The sequence below is a fragment of the Diceros bicornis genome, chromosome 11, assembly GCF_020826845.1.
Source record: "Diceros bicornis minor isolate mBicDic1 chromosome 11, mDicBic1.mat.cur, whole genome shotgun sequence".
Lineage (NCBI taxonomy): Eukaryota > Metazoa > Chordata > Mammalia > Perissodactyla > Rhinocerotidae > Diceros > Diceros bicornis.
In genome coordinates, this window is record NC_080750.1 from 69,576,385 (window position 1) to 69,596,744 (window position 20,360).

At 36.7% G+C, this 20,360-nt stretch overlaps 1 protein-coding gene across 1 annotated transcript in view; it reads right to left on the reverse strand.

The window, feature by feature from the left end:
• ADAM28 (ADAM metallopeptidase domain 28) overlaps positions 1–20,360 on the reverse strand; it is an 84,442-nt gene that overhangs the window by 47,030 nt on the left and 17,052 nt on the right. Inside the window, exons 7-10 of the mRNA XM_058549829.1 lie at positions 18,124–18,195; positions 17,136–17,207; positions 12,445–12,614; positions 9,297–9,381 (exon numbers count right to left, since the gene is read on the reverse strand). Of these exons, the coding sequence (XP_058405812.1) occupies positions 9,297–9,381; positions 12,445–12,614; positions 17,136–17,207; positions 18,124–18,195 (399 nt within the window). The remainder of the gene's footprint in view (positions 1–9,296; positions 9,382–12,444; positions 12,615–17,135; positions 17,208–18,123; positions 18,196–20,360) is intronic.

Genomic DNA, 20,360 nt, shown 5'->3' on the forward strand with positions numbered 1-20,360 from the left:
AGAAGATCAAAGAACACTAAGTAGGATAAATTACCCCTCCCTCAGGAAAAAAACACTTAGTTATAACATAGTTATAATCAAATTTAAGAAAATTAAAGACGAAAGGAAAATCTTGAAGTAAAAAAAAAAAAAAAGACCCAAAGATGAAGTTTACAGCAGACTTCTCATCAGGAACCTGGCAAAGCCAGCAGATAATGGAGTGAAATTATTAAAAATGAAAGAGAAACACTATCAACTCAGAATTATAAACCCAGCAAAAATATGTACAAACATGAAAGAAAGATAAAGTCATTTTCTGGAAAAAAAAAAAAAGCTGAAAGAATTCATTGACGGAAGACCTGTATTATAAGAAATATTAAAAAAAATCCTTCTGGGAGAAAAAAAGTATTATACCAGATAGAAACTTGTATCTATACAAAGAAATGAAGAGCATTGGGAACACAATAAAAGTAAGCATAGGTAAAGATAGATGAACATAAAATTAATTTTTTCTCATTCTAAATTGCACTGAAAGATGACTGTCTAAAGAAAAATTAGTAACAATGCATTGTGTATTTACAATGCATGTGAAGTTAAATGTATGATAACAATAGCACAAAGGATAGAAGGGAGTAATCAGAAGTGTACTCTTGTAAAGTCCTTATACTACACGTAAAGCAGTTTAATATCATATGAAGGTAAACCAGACAAGCAGAGAAGCAGAGATATATAATAAATCCCAGGGCAACCATTAAAAATAAACAAACAGAGATATCAATAAAAAGCTAATAATGGAGATAAAAGAATTTTTTTGTTTTAAATATTCAATTAATCCTAAAGAAGGCAGAAAAAAATAGAATAGAAATTGGAATAGAAAATGTCTAGCAAGACAGAAAATTTAGTCCTACAATATCAATTATATGACATATATGTGATTTAAATATACCAAACAAAAGACAGAGATGGTCAGATTAGATAAAAAGTGAAAGTCAAGTATATACTGTCTATTAGAAACCTTCTTTAACTGTAAAGAAATACATAGGCTAGAAATAAAAGTAAGGAAAAAGTTGCATCAAGAAAATTTTAGCCCCCAAATGTTGGAGTGACTATATTGATATCAGGCAAACTAGACTTCATAGCAGGAATATTACAGGGAAAAAAAGGAACATGAAATGAAAAATGGATCAATTCTCCAAAACGACAAGAGACCTTTATGTGTGTATTCACTTAACAACAGAGTTTCAAAATACATGAAGTGAAAACTTATAGAACTGAAAGAAGAAAGACAAATCTACCCTTCTCCTTGGATACTTAAACACACTCTCTCCATAAATGATTCAAAAGAACTGAACAACATGGTAAGTCAACCTGACATAATTGACAATTACAATAACAACAGCAGAAGACACTCCTTTTCAAGTTCATATAGAGTATTGATCAAGAAAAAAACCTCAAAAAAATTTAAAAATACCAAAATTCAAAGAAGTATGTTCCCAGACTGTTATGAACTGAATTGTGCCACCCTCCCATTCATATGTTGAAGCCCTAACCCCCAATATGACTGTATTTGGAGACAGGGCCTCTAAAGGGGTAATTAGGGTTAAATGAGGTCATAAAATGGGGCCCTAATCCAATAAGATTGGTGTCTTTATGAGAAGAGGAAGCATCACTAGCAGTACATATGCAGAGAAGAAAGGCCATGTGAGGACACAGCAAAAAGTTGGTCATCCTCCAAAAAAGAACTCTCTGCACAGCACACCAGAACACCTGAGAGATTCATACAACTATACACCTGAAAGTGGGTGGACTGGACCTCCAAGAGGCAGTGGAACCAGGGGAGCAGCACCCTCCTACTCCAGCACCCCAGTGGTGGCAATCCAAAGAAGGATACCCCCAGCAGTGGCAGCAGTGCTCTGACCTGAGGTTTCAAAAAGCACATTGGAGCTGGAGACCAGAGGCTGCAGGAGCAGCAGTGGCACTCATGGCTCAGCCCCTACCCCTCCCCCAGCAGTGGCAGGTGACACCTGTGATCTGAGGTTTTAGGAGCCACAGCAGTACCTGTGACCCAGTCCCCAGTGGTGGCAACCCTGACACTGGCCCTAACAGCAGCAGGGGCTGCATATAAGACCTCGGGTCCCTGGCAGTGGCTCTGACACCTGTGAACCCAGCGCCTCCAGCAGTGATGCTGCCAGCATCCCCAGCTAACCTGGGAGCAGCAGGACAATAGCACCCAATCCCATGGAAAGCCCACAGAGAGCCAGTGGGGAGACACAAGAGAAAGGCAACCTCGGAAGCAGCAGAGATGCTCACAGCCTGGTGATCCCAGTAATGACACCTGAGACTGCAATGACATCATAAGCAGCAAAGCACCAGCAAGCTTGGAGGCACAAACAGCACAATGAGGGCACTGATGACGCCTCTGGCAGAGGCAGAGGAGGGTGGAAAGTGCAGGCTCTCAAATGCAGCCAAAAGCAGCTCAGAATCAAATTAACCAAAACCTTACCCAAATAAGAAAGGCATTTACTACCACAAATGAGCTGGCAGAGGATTAACTTATTAATCACCATGAAGAACTGCAGTAACATGGTAGAACAGAAAGAAGATGACAACTTTCCAGAAACCAAACTTGAAGTCACAGAAGATTGTGATATAACTTATAGAGAATTCAAAATAGCTGTAATGAAGAAACTCAATGAGTTGCCAGAAAACTCAGAAAGACAGTTCAATGAGCTCAGGAATAAAATTAATGAACAGAAGGAGTACTTCACCAAAGAGATTGAAACTCTTAAAAAACACAAACAGAAATTCTGGAAATGAAGAACACAACTAATGAGATAAAAAAGTAAGTAGAAAGCATTGGAAATAGAGCAGACCATATGGAAGAGAGAATTAGTGAGCTCAAAGACAGAAATCTAGAAACGATTCAGGTGGAAGAGGAGAGAGAACTCAGATTTTTAAAAAATAAAGAAATTCTATGAGAAATATCAGATTCATTTAGGAAAAATAGCTTAAGGATAGTGGATATCTCAGAAGAAGAAGAAGAGAGAGAAAAGAGCAGAGAGTTTATTGAAAGAAATAATAGCTGAGAATTTCCCAAACCTGAGGAAGTAACTGGATAAACAAGTACATGAAACTAACAGAACTCCTAATTATCTCAATGCAAAAAGACCTTCTCCACATTATATTAAAAACTGTGAAAAGTCAATGACAAAAAGACTATTAAGGGCAGCCAGAGAGAAGAAAATAACTTACAAAGGAACCCCATCAGGGTATTAGAAGATTTCTCTGCAAAAACTCTACAGGCTGGCAGAGAGAGGAATGATATACTCAAGGTATTGACAGACAAAAACACGAATACTCTATCCAGCAAAGTTACCCTTCACATATGAAGAATAAATAAAGGCTTTCCCAGACAAACAAAAGCTGAGGGAGTTCATTGCCACCAGACTTGCCTTACAAAAAATGTTGAAAGGAGCCCTTCTACCTGAAACAGAAAGGCAAAGGTTTACAAAGCTTTGAGTAAGGTGATAAATAGACAGACAGAATCAGAAAACTGCAGCTCAAGGTCAGAATGGGTTAGTAAGCAGTTAATTATAACATGAAGGCTAAGGGGAAAGAAAGCATCAAAAATAACTATCACCACTTCAATTTGGTAACAAACTCACAATACTAAAAATGGATAATTTGTGACAACAAAAATATAAAAGGGGAAGAAGAAAAGGACAGAACCTGCATAGGCTAATGGAGATAAGACACTATCAGCACAAAAAGGACTATCTCATTTATGAGATCATTTATACAAACCTCATGATAACCACAAAACAAAAATTCAGAGCAGAGTCATGAAACATAAAAAAAAAGAGAAAATTGAGAAAAACCTCACAGAATCCATCAAACTGAAGTGGCAGACAGAAATACAAAGAAAAAGAAACAATGGAAATATAGAACAAACAGAAAACAAAAGACAAAATGGCAGTATTAAACCTTCATATATCAATAATCACTCTGAATGTAAACGGATTGAATTCACCAATCACCAAGACACAGAATGGCTGGATCAATTAAAAAACAACACCCAACAATATGTGCTGCCTCCGTGAGACCAATCTCAGCTATAAGGACAAATATGGGCTCAGACTGAAGGGACGGAAGATGATACTCCAAGCAAATGGCAACCAAAAGTAAGTGGGTGTGGCCATACTTATATCAGACAAATAGACTTCAAGCCAATATAGGTAACAAGAGAGAAAGATGGAGATTATATAATGATAAAAGGGACATTCCACCAAGAAGATATAACACTTATTAATATATATGCACCTAACATAGGAGCACTGAAGTATATAAAGCAACCATTAACAGACCTAAAGGGAGAAACTGTCAGCAACAAAATAATAGCAGGAAACTTTAATACCCCACTAACATCAATGGATAGATCATCCAGACAGAGAGTAACAAGGAAACATTGGCCTTAAATACAACACTAGATCAGATGGACTTAACAGATACATATAGAACATTCCATCCAAAAGCAGTGGAATACACATTCTTTTCAAGCGCACATGGGACTTTCTCAAAGATAGACTGTATGTCAGGAAACAAAACAAGTCTCAACAAATTTAAGAAAATTGAAATCATATCAAGCATCTTTTCCATCCACAAGGGTATGAGACTAGAAATCAACCACAAGCAAACAGCTAGATAAGTCACAGAACATGTGCAGACTAAACAACATGCTACTGAACAACTATTGGATCAATGGAGAAATCAAAGGAGAAATAAAAAAAATATCTGGAGACAAAGGAAAATAAAAATGCAACATACCAAAACTTATGGGATGCAGCACAAGTGGTACTAACAGGGAAGCATATAGCAATACAGGCTTACCTCAAAAAACAAGAAAAGTCTCAAATAAACAATATAACAATATACCTAAAACAACTAGAAAAAGAAGACCAAACGAAGCCCAAAAGAAGACCAAAGTCAGTAAAAGGAAGGAATTAATAAAAGTCAGAGTGGAAATAAATGAAATAGAGACTAAAAAAATAGAAAATATCAATGAAAGTAAGAGCTGGTTCTTTGAAAAGACAAACAAAATTGAAAAATCCTTATTTAGACTAAATAAGAAAAAAAGCAAGAAGGCTCAAATAAATAAAATCATAAATGAAAGAGAAGAAATTACAACAGATACCACAGAAATATGAAGGATTATAAGATAATGCTATGGAAAGCTATAGGTCAACAAACTGGATAACCTAGAAGAAATGGATACATTCTTAGAATCATACAATCTCCCAAAATTGAATCAAGAAGAAATAGAGACTCTGAATATACCATTCACAAGTGACAAGATTAAAACAGTAATCAAAAAACTCCCAAAAAACAAAAGTCCAGGACCAGACAGCTTCTCTGTTGAATTCTAACAAACATTCAAAGAATATGTAATACCTATCCTTCTTAAAGTCTTCCAAAAAATTCAAGAGGACGGGTTGCTTCCTAACTCATTTTACAAAGCCAACATTACCCTGATACCAAAACCAGACAAGGACAACACAAAAAAAGAAAATTACAATATTGCTGATGAATATAGATGCAAAAATCAAGAAAATATTAGCAAATCAAATAAAACAATACATTAAAAGGATCATACATCACAATCAAGTGGGATTTATTCCAGGGAAGCAGGGATGATTCAACATCTGCAAATCAATCAATGTGATACACCACATTAAGAAAATGAAGAATAAAAATCATGTGATCATCTCGATAGATGCAGAGACAGCATTTGACAAGATTCAACATTCATTTATGATAAAAACTCTGAATAAAATGGGTATAGAATAAAAGTACCTCAACATGATAAAGGCCATATATGACAGACCCACAGCCAAAATCAGACTCAATGGTAAAAAACTAAAAGCTATTCCTCTAAGAACAGGAACAAGGCAAGAATGCCCACTCTTGCCACTCTTATTTCAACATAGTATTGGAAGTCCAAGCCAGAACAATCAGATAAGAAAAAGAAATAAAAGGGATCCAAATTGGAAAGGAAGAAATAAAATTGTCACTACTTGTGAATGACATGATTCTATATAGAGAAAACCATAAAGAATCCACCAAAGAACTATTAGAACTCGTTAATAAATACAGTCAAGTTGCAGGGTGCAAAATCAACATTCAAAAATCAGTCACATTTCTATACACTAACAACAAATTATCAGAAAGAGAAATCAAGAATGCCATACTATTTACAATTACAACAAAAAATAAAATATCTAGGCATAAATTTAACCAAGGAGGTGAAAGATCTGTGCACTGAAAACTATAAGACATTTTTGAAAGAAATTAAAGAAGACATAAAGAAATGGAAAGATATTCTGTGCTCTTGGATTGAAAGAATAAACATAGCTAAAATGTTCATATTACCTAAAGCAATCTACAGATCCTAATCAGAATTCCGATGACATTTTTCACAGAAATAAAACAAAGAATCCTAAAATTTGTATGGAACGACAAAAGACCCCAAATAGCCAAAGCAATCCTGAGAAAAAAAGAAATCTGGAGGTATCACACTCTCTGATTTCAAAATATACTACAAAGCTATAGTAATAGTACTGGCAGAAAAACAGACACACAGATCAATGGAACAGAAGCGAGAGCCCAGAAATAAACACACATATCTGTGAACAGCTAATTTTCAACAAAGGAGCCAAGAACATACAATGGAGAAAAGAAAATCTCTTTAATAAACAGTGCTGGGAAAACCGGGCAGCCACATGCAAAAGAATGAAAGTAGACCATTATCTTACACCATATACAAAAGTTAACTCAAAATGGATCAAAGACTTCAATGTAAGATCTGAAGTCACAAAAATGCTAGAAGAAAACATAGGCAGTAGCTCTTTGACATCAGTCATAGTAGTATCTTTTTGATTACCATGTCTCATTAGGCAAAGGAAACAAAAGAAACAAATAAACAAATGGGACTACATAAGACTAAAAAGTTTCTGCACAGCAAAGGAAACAATCAAAAAAACAAAAAAGACAACCCACCAACTGGGAGAAAATTTTTGCACATCACATATTTGATAAGGGGTTAATATCCAAAATGTATAAAGAACTCATAACTCAGCAACAACAACAAAAACAACCTGAGCAAAAATTGGGCAGAGGATATGAACAGAGATTTTTCCAAAGAAGATATACTGATGGCCAACAGGCACGTGAAAATATACTCAACATCACTAATTATTAGGGAAATGCAAATCAAAAGCACAATGAGATATCACCTCATGCCCGTCAGAATGGCTTTTATTAAGAAGACAAGAAATAACAAGTGTTGCAGAGGATGTGGAGGAAACAGAACCCTTGCACACTGCTGCTGGTAGGAATGCAAACTGGTGCGGCCACTATGGAAAACAGAAATCTGTTTGAGATTTCTCAAAAAATTAAAAAATATAAATACCATATGATTCAGGTATTCCACTTCTGAGTATTTATCCAAAGAACATGAAAACACTAATTTGAAAAGATATATGCACCCCTATGTTCATTGCAGCATTATTCACAATAGTCGAGTCTTCGAAGCAACTTAAGTGCCCATCAATGGATGAATGGATAAAGAAGATGTGGTATATATATACAATGGAATACTACTCAGCCATAAAAAAGATGAAATCACGCAATTGGCGACAACATGGATGGACCTTGAGGGTATTATGCTGAGCAAAATAAGTCAGAGAAAGACAATTATTGTATGACTTCACTCATATGTAGAAGACAAACAAACACACACACAGATTCAGAGAACAGATTGGTGGTTACCAGAGGGGAAAGGAGTGGGAGGAGGACAAAAGGGGTAAAGGGGCACACGTGTATGGTGAGAGATGGAAACTGGACTTTTGGTGGTGAACATGATGCAGTCTATATAAAAGTCAAAATATAATGAGGTACACCTGAAATTTATATAATGTTATAAACCAATGTGACCTCAATAAAATTTTTAAAAAAAGGTAGTCATCTACAAGCCAAGGAGAGAGGCCTCAGGAGAATATAAACCTACTGACACCTTGGTCTTGGATTTCCAGCTTCCAGAACTGTGAAAAAATAAATTTCTGTTGTTTAAGACACACAACCTGTGGTTTTTAGTTATGGCAGCCCTAGAAAACCAACACACAAACCATAACAGAATTAAACTAAAAAATCAATAATAGAAATTATTACAATATACTTCTAAATAAATCATGAGTCAAAAAAGAAATCAAAACAGAGATGAGAAAATATTACTACTGAATGAAAATGAAAAAACACATATCCAAACATCTTGGATGCTACTAAAGCAGAACATAGTAGGAAATTTATAGCATTAAATGCTTATATTTGGAAAAAAAGAAAAGCCTCAAATTAACAATCTAAATTTATTCCTTAAGTAACTAGAAAAAAAAAAGAACAAATTAAATGCAGAAAAAGCAGAAGGAATTCAATAATCAAGATAAGAGCAGAAATCAATGAAATTAAAAGCAGGAGAACCATAGAGAGCATGAATAAAGCAAAAGCTGTTTCTTTGAAATTAATAAAGTTAATTAATAAAATTAATTAAAGTTAGCCAGATTGACCATGAAAAAAAAGACACAAACTACTAATATTATAAATGAGAGAGGGGACATCATCACAAATCCTGCAGATATTAAAAGAATAATAAAGGAATATCATCAACAAATTAAATGAAATGGACAACTTTCCTTAAAGACACAAACTACCAAGGCTTATTCAAGAAAAGATAAAAAGAGATAAATAACCTGAATGTCCTGTCTCTATTGAAGAAATTGAATTTGTAGTTAAAAACCTTTCTACAAAAAAATTGCCAGGCCCGTATGGTTTTACCAATGAATTGTACCACACATTTCAGGAAGGAATAACACCAATTTTACTCAAATATTCCAGAAAATTTGAGTGGGGAACATATCATTTTATGTGGCCAGGTTTACTCTGTTATTTACCCTAATAACAAATCTGAAAACCACCTTACAAGGAAAAAAACAACTACAGACTAATATCCCTTATGAATAAAGATGCAAAAATCCTCAAGACATGTTAACAGGTTGAATCCAGCAATATATGAAAAAGATAATACGTTATGACCATGCTGAGTTTATACTGGATATGCAAGATTGATTCAACATTTGAAATTCAATCAATGTTATTTATCATGTTAACAGACTAAAGGAGAAAAACTATGTGATCTTCTCAATAGATACAGGAAAAAGAGCATTTGACAGAATTGAACTGTAGAATCAATTGTTTATTTTCAAACAAACCTGGACAATGCCAACAGAATGATATGGAGAACACATTGTAGACATGAAAGCAAGGCCCACAGTTGTTCCAGAAAGTTCTGTTGCCCTGCAAGAAAGAAAGAAATTGATATAACAACTATGATTCTAAGCTGTGTTTTCTATAGACAATTCATCCAGAACTCTAAATAATTAGCAGAGAAACTCACATTATGAATCATCACTTAAACATTTCCTTCAGTTTTTGAATTTGCATGAAGGCATTTTTTTTATACAATAATTGTCATATCACTTAAATCCAAGCACCTGGATGTAATCACTTTTAATATTTTATATCTCTCATTCATAATCTGTATATTTTTTATTGTGGAATTCATTCCTTTCAGGAGATAAAGGGGGATTTATTTCATCCTAATAAATGTTTTTGTTATATATGTATCTTATTTTGATATTAGTATTGTCACATATGCTTTGTTTTAATTTATATTTTCCTGTTATATGTTTTTATATGCATTTACTTTTGTTTTCCTTTAGCACTGTTTTAGTCATAGTAGGATTGGGAGTTTGGGCCCATTCTGAAAGTATTTGTGTTATTCAAGCGTTTATATTATTGAAATATTTGTCCTATTGAAGAGAGATTTGCACAACTTGCATTTATTGACGTAGATGATATGTTTTGTCTTTAGTAATTTTAATTTCCTTTTTTGGTTTTGTTCCATTTTGTTTTTCTTTCAATTTGCAATGACTGTATGTGCTTTCTTTGTTATTCTTCTTCTCCTATCTGTTCAAGATCCTGGCCCTGGTTTGTTTCTAGAAATTTGCAAAGTATGTATCATTTTTTGTGTGAGGAAGATCAGCCCTGAGCTAACATCCATGCCAATCCTCCTCTTTTTGCTGAGGAAGACTGGCCCTGAGCTAACATCCGTGCCCATCTTCCTCCACTTTATATGGGACGCCACCACAGCATGGCCTGACAAGCGGTGCGTCGGTGCGCGCCGGGGATCTGAACCCGGGCCGCCAGCAGCAGAATGTGTGCACTTAACCGCTTAGGCCACGGGGCCAGCCCCAAGTATGCATCATTTTTTAAATTCCCTTAGTAGATGCATTTACGTAAAAAGTTGAACCTATCTTTTCCCACTTACCAACATCAAGAATGGAGAGTACTGATTTTGCCATACAAAATGAGGAAATTAAAGAACTCCCTCCTACTTTCCATTTCCTGTGTAGTTTTCAGATATCTGTTATTTTGAAATGACATTTGCATCGTACATGATATTTTAAAGATTTATGGAATTTATATCCTCTTTTAGAATTATATTATAAAATTAGTTATATTTAAGTCTACATTTGTATGGGTTCAATTTTCAATACTAGGTCATTTATAAAAAATAAAATCTGGGGCTGGCCTGGTGGCGCAAGCGGTTAAGTGCGCGCACTCCGCTGCGGTGGCCCGGGGTCCCCCGGTTCGGGTCCTGGGCGAGCACCGACGCACCGCTTGTCGAGCCATGCTGTGGCGGCATCCCATATAAAGTAGAGGAAGATGAGCATGGATCTTCCTCAGCAAAAAAATAAATAAATAAATAAAAATAAAATAAAATAAAATAAAATAAAATAAAATCTTCCCCCACCATGGAGTTATCTCTTTTGGTTCCTCTTCTTAGTGAACAGAGAATATTTGGACTCTAAGGTTCTCATCTGGTTATGTCTAGGTACAGGTATCTTCTGTTAATATTTGTCAGGTAAATGGTAAGACTTTGATTTTACAAGTGAAAGGACAATTATTTATTTCCATCAGATCTTTTCAGAACTTTTACCTGTTTATTCTGGTCTGTTCAGGAAATCTACACTTGATATTGGATTGCCATTTTTTATCTATACATCTGTCATCTTGTCTATGATTTTTGTGTCTCTACCCTATTACTTCACAATATGGGAATACACTACAATTTGAGCATGGCTCTGGAGTTGAGTTACCTGACTACTTACCAGCTATGAGACCTTGGAAAATCACTAAACCTCTCCAAACAATGAGCTCTGTGCTGTGCTGGGCCCTCGAGTCTGGAACTCACCTTTCCGAATTAAGAAACTGTGGCAGCTACTCTTCAAAGATAACTGCCAATGAACCAGCCTTGCAGTATTCACACCCTGTGTAGTGCCTTCCCCTGAATCTGGATAGATCTATGACTTGCTCTTGAGCAACAGAATATACCAGAAGTGACACTGTGATTTCAGAAGTTGAGTCATAACAAGCCTTGAAGCTTCCTCCTGAGCTTCTTAGAATGCTTTTTAGAAAGCTGGTGACCTTGTAAGAAGTCCAAAACCCTGAGACTGCCATGTCGGAGGAAGCGCACGTTAACCGCATGAAAAGCTGTATATACAGAGAGATGACCAACCAGCCCCCCTGCTCCAGCCACACCAGGCAAGGCACCAGACATATAAGTGAAGAGGATTTATTTTAAGTCAGGAAGTTGTGGGCTGATGTGTTCTACAGTAATAGACAACCAGCACAGAATGTTAATTAATTCTGACAACACTTAGTCCATTTATTTCCCATGACACCACTGTTTTCTTAGGAAGTGAAACTCAAGTAATTTTAAGTCACTCCTTGCTGCTTCCCTCTACTTGATTCCAGCTGCAAACTATCCAGCAGAATTTTCTTGATTCCTTTGGGGTATATGGTCAGGAGTCTTGTGTAATTTACAGCCATTAGATTTATTTCCCCTGTTTTTTTCTTTTAATTAGTCATGTCAGCAGGATGGTAGAGGTGTGGGATTGGAATATAATATTCAATTTTCCTTCTATTCTAGAAGTTTGTCCTGACTAGTGCTTAAAGCTAATTAGTTCTTTTAAAACATTGAATCTAAATTCCTCTTGCCTTTATCTAAACCTGTCTTTCCTTTCTGTATACCCAATCAAAACAGACAAACCTCTTATGAATCATTGCTAAATTATTAGCTTTTCTTTAAAAAAAAGAAAAAGAAAAACTTGAATCAAAAGTAGGAGCATATTCAACATAAGATCCGAATGACTAATTTTTAAACTTTTAACTCCCATGTGTAAACCACTTTCTCTGACCCTGTACCCTGAAACACCTACCACTTGCTTTGCCAAGACTCTGAAAGTTTCTATGTTAAATACCACTTAATGTACAAAGGAAAAAATCTATACATACGTGATTAACTGAGCAACATCATGATGCTTTCTTCTTGGGAGGACATTCCCCCTCCATTTAGAAAAATTTTCCAAGGTGGAGCTTGCATTTGGGGTTATCTTTATCTTATCCTCATCATTCCAGATTTCTATTCCAACTAAGGCCACGTGAGTATTGAGCTTTTTATAAAGCTGTCCAAAGAGAATAAATGGCAAAGCAACAATTCATAATGGTGATATTGTCTTGTAATATTTTCAGTGTACTTTAGATTTTCAAATTTCTTTATAACAACACTGTAAAAACCTTATTTCCAAATATACTTGTGAAACGGAAGTTACCATCTCTTTTTGCACGTGCTAGCATCCTCATTCTTAGGCAAAGCAGACATCCTTAGATATTTCAGGTCTATAAACATTTTTGGAGCAAAGATCCTATTGGAACAGACTTTTTCTACTTGCAACTTTAAGAAATATTATAATTTTCTGTTAGTAGTTCATAACTATGACTTTAGTTGAAGAGTACGTACTCAAACACTTTGTAGCATTCTCCGAGTCATAATATTTCAGAATCAGCTGGGTTGACTGAGCACTGGTTTGGACATTAGAAAAGGAACATGCTACGTGAAAAAGTCCTGCTTCGGTGAATCGCAGTAAAGTAAGTGTTCCTCTAATTCTTAAACCTAGACAGAACCAAATAACCTACAATACATATAGGGTCACCTTTAGAAATGACAAGTTAAGCTTATGAGACAATACACTTACTCTCAAGATAAAAGCTTATATTGCTACTATAGTTTATAAAACTGCGTAGTGTCAGTCAAAGAGTACAAACTTCCAGTTATAAGATGAATAAGTTCTGGGGATCTAATGTCCAGCATGGTGATTATAGTTAATAATACTGTATTATATACTTGAAAATTGCTAAGAGAGTAGATCTTAAATGTTCTCACCACCAAAAAGAAATGGTAATTATGTGACATGATGAAGGTATTAGCTAATCTATGGTGGTAATAATATTGCAATATGTAAGCATATCAAATCAACACATTGAACACTGTAAACTTATACAATGTTACATGCTAATCATATCTCAATAAAGCTGGAAAAAAATTGCACCATGACAGGCTCTCTCATGGGCTAACTTTCTGTTGAGAAACCCAATGAAATTTTTTTTAAAAAGTAGTTTGGAAAACAATAAAAGCATTGAGGAATGTAGTTATCATCAAAAGAGAAGTAAAAATCTAACTATATTAAAATCCTCCCCTTGATTATTCTCTCAGCTTCCTTATTCCTCTCTTGCTTTCTTTTACTCACCTGACAAAACTCCAGTCCTGAGTAAAATTAACTCCCCCGCTGTGTCTTTCCTCCACCATGCTCCGGAAGACAGACAGGAGAAAGCACACTATGCTGACTGCTTTCACTTTGAAGCCATGATTACTAACGTCAAGTGGTCTTTACTACTCTCCAGCAAACCTGCTGCATTTCCAAAATCCATTCACCCTCATAGTCTTCTGCACATTTTTCCATACTCTCTTCTCTTTCTTAGAAATTCTGACACTTTCTTTTAAATTCTCACTTTGAGCAGATGCCCCTGCTTCCAAACTCACTGGGAATATAGAGGCAATCAGAAGGAACTTCCACAAGCTCCCACCACCAGCCTAGCCACTGGTCTACCCCTGTTCAAACACCCTGGGCCTCCCCTTCATTATTATATGAATGAATGGTCTGTGGGCTGAAGGCCAACTTCTCCACTGATGCCCTAGATCTCCTAACTCTCCCCAGATCAAGGAGATTACTCCAGCAATTCTTCCATCTTCCTTGCTTTGTCAATGCTTACCCTTCTACGGAATTGCTCCCATCAGCATAAAAAGGATGATCCGTCACGGCGGGGGCAGGATTTCTCTTTACGAGCCTTCCCCCTCTAACGTATGCCCCCTTTCCCTGCTCCCATTTATAGCAACACTTCCGGAAGGAATTTTCTGAATTAGCGGTCTCTGACTCCACTTCTCCCATTCTCTCTTGGACTCACTAACCAAGCTTGCACTCTGACACCCCACAGAAACCTGCTTCATCCAGGCGCCCAGCAACTTCTGCTTTGTTAAATCAAAAGGCCAATTCTCAGTCCTCAAAAGCATTTAACATCATTGATCATTCTTTCTCTTGATAGATTTTTGTTTCAAGTAGCTTCCAGAACAACACTCTCTCCTGGTTTTCTTCCTTCCTCACTGTCTAATTCTTCTTGGTCTCTCTGTCAGTTTCTCCTCTTGTCTGACCTCTCCTCAAAGAAGTACTTCCAGGATCTACCCTTAGATCTCTTTTTCACTTATCTACACCCACTCTCATCATGATCTTACAGGGGTTGGCCAACTTTTTTTGTTAAAGATCCAGATAGAAAATATTTCAGGCTTTGAGGCCATGTGGTCTCAGTTGCAACCACTCACCAGCTCTGGCATCGTAGCAGGAAAGCAGTCACAGACTATGTGTAAACAAATGGGAGGGGCCGTGCTTCGATAAAACTTTATTGTATAGAAAGACGGCAAGCCAGATTTAGCCCACAGGCTACAGCATGCTGTGTTGTGTCTTATGCCATCTGTATGTACTGAAGACTTAAAGGTTTATATCTCCCTCTAGACCTTGCCCCTGAACTCCAGTCTTGTATATCCAGCATTTCCACCTGGAAATCTTTATATAAAAAGATATCTCAAAGTCAATGTGTCCAAAATGGAAATCCTAATCTTTCCTCTGAGTCACTATCCCCCATCATTATCCGCCATTCTTTTTTTTTTTGGTGAGGAAGATTGGCCGCGAGCTAACATCTGTTGCCAGTTCTCCTTTTTTCTTGAGGAAGATTGTCTCTGAGCTAACATCTGTGCCCATCTTCCTCTATTTTGTACGTGGGATGCCGCCTCATCATGGCTTATGAGCAGTGGGCATGTCCACGCCCAGGATCCAAACCGTGAACCCCGGGCCACCAGAGCAGAGTGCACAAACTTAACCACTACACCATCAGGCCATCCCCTGTTCCCCATTCTTGAAGTTGCTCAGGTCAAAACTCATGTTGTCACTCGACGCTTCTCTTTTTCTTATACTTTTCATCTCCCAGCTACCTCATAAACCCTGTTGACTCTATCCAGAAATCAGCTATTCTCAATAGATCCACTATCACTGCTTTTTCTCAAGCCACTATCATTTCTTGCCCTGATTTGTGGCACAATTCCCCTATCTCATCTTGTTTCTGCCCATGCTTTCCTTCAGTTTATTTTCAACATAAGGGCCAGGGTAATCTCTTAAGAACATGCATCTGAACATGTCACACCTCAGTTCAGGCTCTCCATTGTCTTCCTCACTCATGAAGAAGAACAAAGTCCTTCCACAGGCCCTCCAGGGCCTTCGGGTTCCAGCCACTGCTCCCCGTCAGATGTCATCTCCTCCCACCCTTGCCCTGGCTTACTACATTCCAGGCACAATGGTCTTCTCAGTGTTCCTCAAACATGACAATCTAGGTTTTGCCCTCAGGTCCTTTGCTCTACCTTCATACCCTCCCCTAGGGTCAGATACTTCTCTCCCTTCCTTCAGGTCTCTACTCAATTTATCCTATTAGCGAGGCCTTCTCTATTTAACATAGCATCCAAGATGAACCTCTCTCTCTTTTTTTTAAATTTTTTACCCTGCTTTATTGATGTTTATAGCATTTTTTACCATCCTACATATTATTTATTTGATTTGTTTGTGTTTGGCTCTTTAAACAAGAATGTAAACTCCTCGAAGGAAAGGATAACTTCTTGAAGTAAGGGCTCTGTGTCAGTTTTATTTCCCACTTCATTTCCATAATCTAGAAAAGTATCTGGCACAAAGTAGATGCTCAATAAATATGGCCAGTTCTTGGGGTTCCTTAAGAGGAGTCATGTGATCTTTGTGGTGAGAAGACAAGATATGACCTGGGTCATGGAATCCACCCTCATTTTCTTTCTAAGAGGATTCGCAGGACATCACAAAGTGACTTGCCTATTTCAACTAAGTATGCTAACTATGTATCAAGACACTAACAATTACGATTTAATTAGGAGGAACATGGAAATCATTTTTTAAAAAGATTTTGGAAATTAGATGATAAAACCACGTTTAAAGAATAGATTCAACAGTTGTACAATCAAAATGGGCTTTGAAATCTCAGTGACCTAAGTTTAAATCTTATCTTCACCATTTCATAACTTTGTGACCTTAAGCAAATTACCTCGCTCCTCAGAATCTAATTCTTTAGCTATAAATTAGGCTTACTAATATCTTAGGGTTGTTTTGAAGATTAAATGAGACACTGTACATGAAAGATGCTATTGTGCCGGAACTTAGCTTATTTTGTGTGAGGGTTTTGTTTTTTTCCTGTTCTCTTCCTCAATTGGCTTTCCATTGAGATTTTTTTTTTCTCAGCATTTTCTTACAGGGCTTTAGAAAAACAAAAACCATTCAAACAAAGCCACTTTTTTTACCTTCATGGATCTGAGAATAGTGTGGCAAGTGGGTGAGAAAAGTCTTTATCATGTAATATTAATATTCAGTTAAGTGGCAAAAGCCATGGCTCCCTTTCAAGAGCCGTCAGCAGCGTTAGTCTCAGGAGCATGGACTCTCCTCCTCTGCTTCATGAGCATTCGCAGGGACACTCAATGACACCACCTAGCAAATTGTCAAAATTATACTTAATAAAATATATCATACCATGTTGACGTAATTGGCCATCTCAAACACCCTCTTTCTTATTTCCTCTGGATCTTGATTGTACTTTTTAAACTAAAAAACAACCAAGACAAAATATAGGCATTAATAGAAATTGGAAGGTAAAAAAGGCAACCTCAGGTTATATTACCTCTCAGTGGTTGTAATTAAGAATCAGTTGTAAAAGTTAACATGTAAAAGTTAGAAACCAATTGTTTCCTTATTTCTCTAGCTAAATTAAAGCACTTTGGGAGTAGAGATGATGTTTTGTCCCCTGAAGTACTAGCTCAGTGTAAAGCCCTAGGGAATTATTCCAAACGTCTTTTCAGTTAAATACCATGGTTTCCTAAGCTGCGCAGAATCAGTGCAAGGAATAGCTTAGTCATTAAAAAAAAAATGTGAACAATAAATGAACTAGTATAATAAGGGAGGTTATAGCTTTAGGGCCTGAACTAATTAATTTACTCATATTATCAAAGCACAAAATTTTTCCTCTTGAGATTACATATATGGACCTCAGACTTAGAACACCCAAAATATAAAAATGCATTCTTGTAGAAGAAGATAAATAATGACTATTACCAAAAAAATTGTCTTTTTCAGACGAGTCCATTCATTAGACTTTTATATTTACTAGTTCCTGATGAGCACAAATTCTAATTTTCCAATGATTTAACTACTTAACGGAAGACAAATGACAAAGGAATTTAGTTGGAAACCAAGTTTGGAGCTTTTAAGACAATAAGAAAGGAGCATTATAGTGTAAAAAAATCAGTTTATGCATATCATATCAGGTGCACATTCCTGAAAAGGAGAAATCACATGAATCTAATTATATGTCAGATTTCCTAGGTTCAGAAAAATTTGTAAAAAAAAAAAAATAGCTCATATTTATCATTTTTCAAAACTGAACTGTATATTTAATATCTTACATAATTAATGAATTTATGTAGAAGGGATTTTAAAAGACACATTTATCTGATATAATTACCTCACCATTATCCAGGACCAAATAATATTCTATATATTTCTTACGTTCCCAAACCTTCTGGTCTTTCAATTTCTGTAAAAAATATAAAAAGGTAAATTACTAAGACAACATCTTTCTCTGCAAGGGGCATTCCTTTATTTGAAACGTGTAATTTTATAAGAGATTGGTTGATATCTGGAAATAAAGGAAAACAATATTACCATTTTAACTCTAACTAATCAGCCAGGGTTATCTGTCGGCGAGACTCAGAATGTTAGAGCTAGAGGAGACATTAGTAATATTCTAGTCTGACTCCTTCATTTTACTGAAGCGTTTAAATGATTACACAACTAATTAATAGACGTGCTGGAACTAAAACTGAAGTCTTCAAAAATTTTTTGAACCGTGGATTTTCCTCACTATCCTGCCATGAAATAGAGAAACTTTGCCTTCAGCATTCTTCTAGTGGTTTTTTAAGTAGCCTTTTATTCCTATCCCAGTGAATACCCCTCCTTGACCAATGGTGCAATGACCAGAGCCACCATGGCACCTGGTCTGCTCTGTTCTTCTCAGGCAGAGCTGGATCTCTTTCCCACATTCTGAACTTCCTATTTTCTGTTCCTATCTTTCCAAAAAAAAAACACTCCACATTTCATAGTGGATTGTCCCATTGAAAAGTAGCAGACATATTATTCGTAGTAAATAATAAACCACCAAAGTTTATTATGTTGCATTTTTGGAAGTGCTTGTCTTTTGACAGGTGAATAAGCTTCCATTAAATAGAGCAAATTACTGAAGGTAGACTTTCAGGTATTATCTAATGAGATGTGGACTTACCTCCCACCCTTCACAGGAGCAACACATTCATTAGCACTTACACTGCACCAACAGTGTTCTGGGTACCTGGGTACAGCAGTGAAATAGACATGGTCCATGTGCTTAAGGAGCTCACAATAGACAACCAAACATAGATATATCAGGTGGTAATTAGCGCTATGCAGAGGATTACATGGAGTGATGTGATATTGAGTGACAAGGTAGTTATTTCAGAATAGATGGTTAGGGAAAGCTCTCAAGTGTTGGCCCTGAAGTACACAGATTAGTGAAAATGAGAAGCCAGACAAAGGAAGATAAATTGGAAGATAATTCCAGCAGAGAAAAAAAATGAGCAAAAATGATTCTAAGGTGAATTGATATTGGCATGTTTAAAGCATAGAAAAAAGTTTGTGTTTGTCAGAACATAATGGGATAAGTCATCAATGGGTGGGGAGCGGAAGGTAGGAGGAGATTAGAGAGGTAGGTGGGGCCCAGTCATACAGAGAGTTGCATCCCATTGTCAATATTTTAGATTTTGTACTAAAGGTAGTGAGAAGCCATTAGATGGTTTTAAACAGAAAAATGACATGATGTGATTGACAATAAAAGAATCACTCTACATGTTGTGTGGAGAGTGGATTGTACTGAGAAGGCAATGGGAGTGGAAAAGACAGGTAGAGGCTGCTGCTAGGGTTATTGTGAGATGCATGGTACTGTGTGGTAGTTGGGAAGAGGGAGCAAAGTGAAAGATCTGGAATATGTGGAGACACTTGCTGACCAACACCGTATGAAGAGGGATGCAGGAAAGAGGAATCAAGGATAATTTCTAGATTTGGGTCTGAACAAATGAGGAATGACAGTACCATTAACTGAGATGGAGGAGAATGAGGGAGAAGCGGGTTTTGTTTGGGGTCCGGAAATCAGTAGTTCTATTTTGACCACATTTACTTTGTGATATTAGACACTGGAATGGATTCATGAAGTAGGAAGTTAGTTATAACCTTCTGGCCTTAGGAGGAAGGCAAGGGCTGGAGGCATACACTGGATAATAACTAGTGCAGAGTTCCTATTTAAATAAGGCGTAGCATAGGATGAAGGATGAGATTGCCTAGGAAGAGTGTGTAGATAAAGCAAAGAATAGGACCCAGGACTGAACTGTATGAAGGCCTCTAATACTTAGCAGTCAACCAGAGGAGGGATAACAGTGAGAGGAACCGAGAAGGAGCACTAGTGAGATAGGAGGAAAACCAAAACAATGGGGTGTCATGAAAGCAAGACTATTCGCACAGCACATGGTTACCAAGGAGTTGAGAGAGAGGAACAAGAGGCCTGTACCAAGCTAAACCAGGAGGTCGACATTCACAGCAACATGTAGCTAACAGTGGTTCTTCTGGGTTCTTAGATAGAATATTGCCAGTAGAGTTTAAACCCACAACAAATTG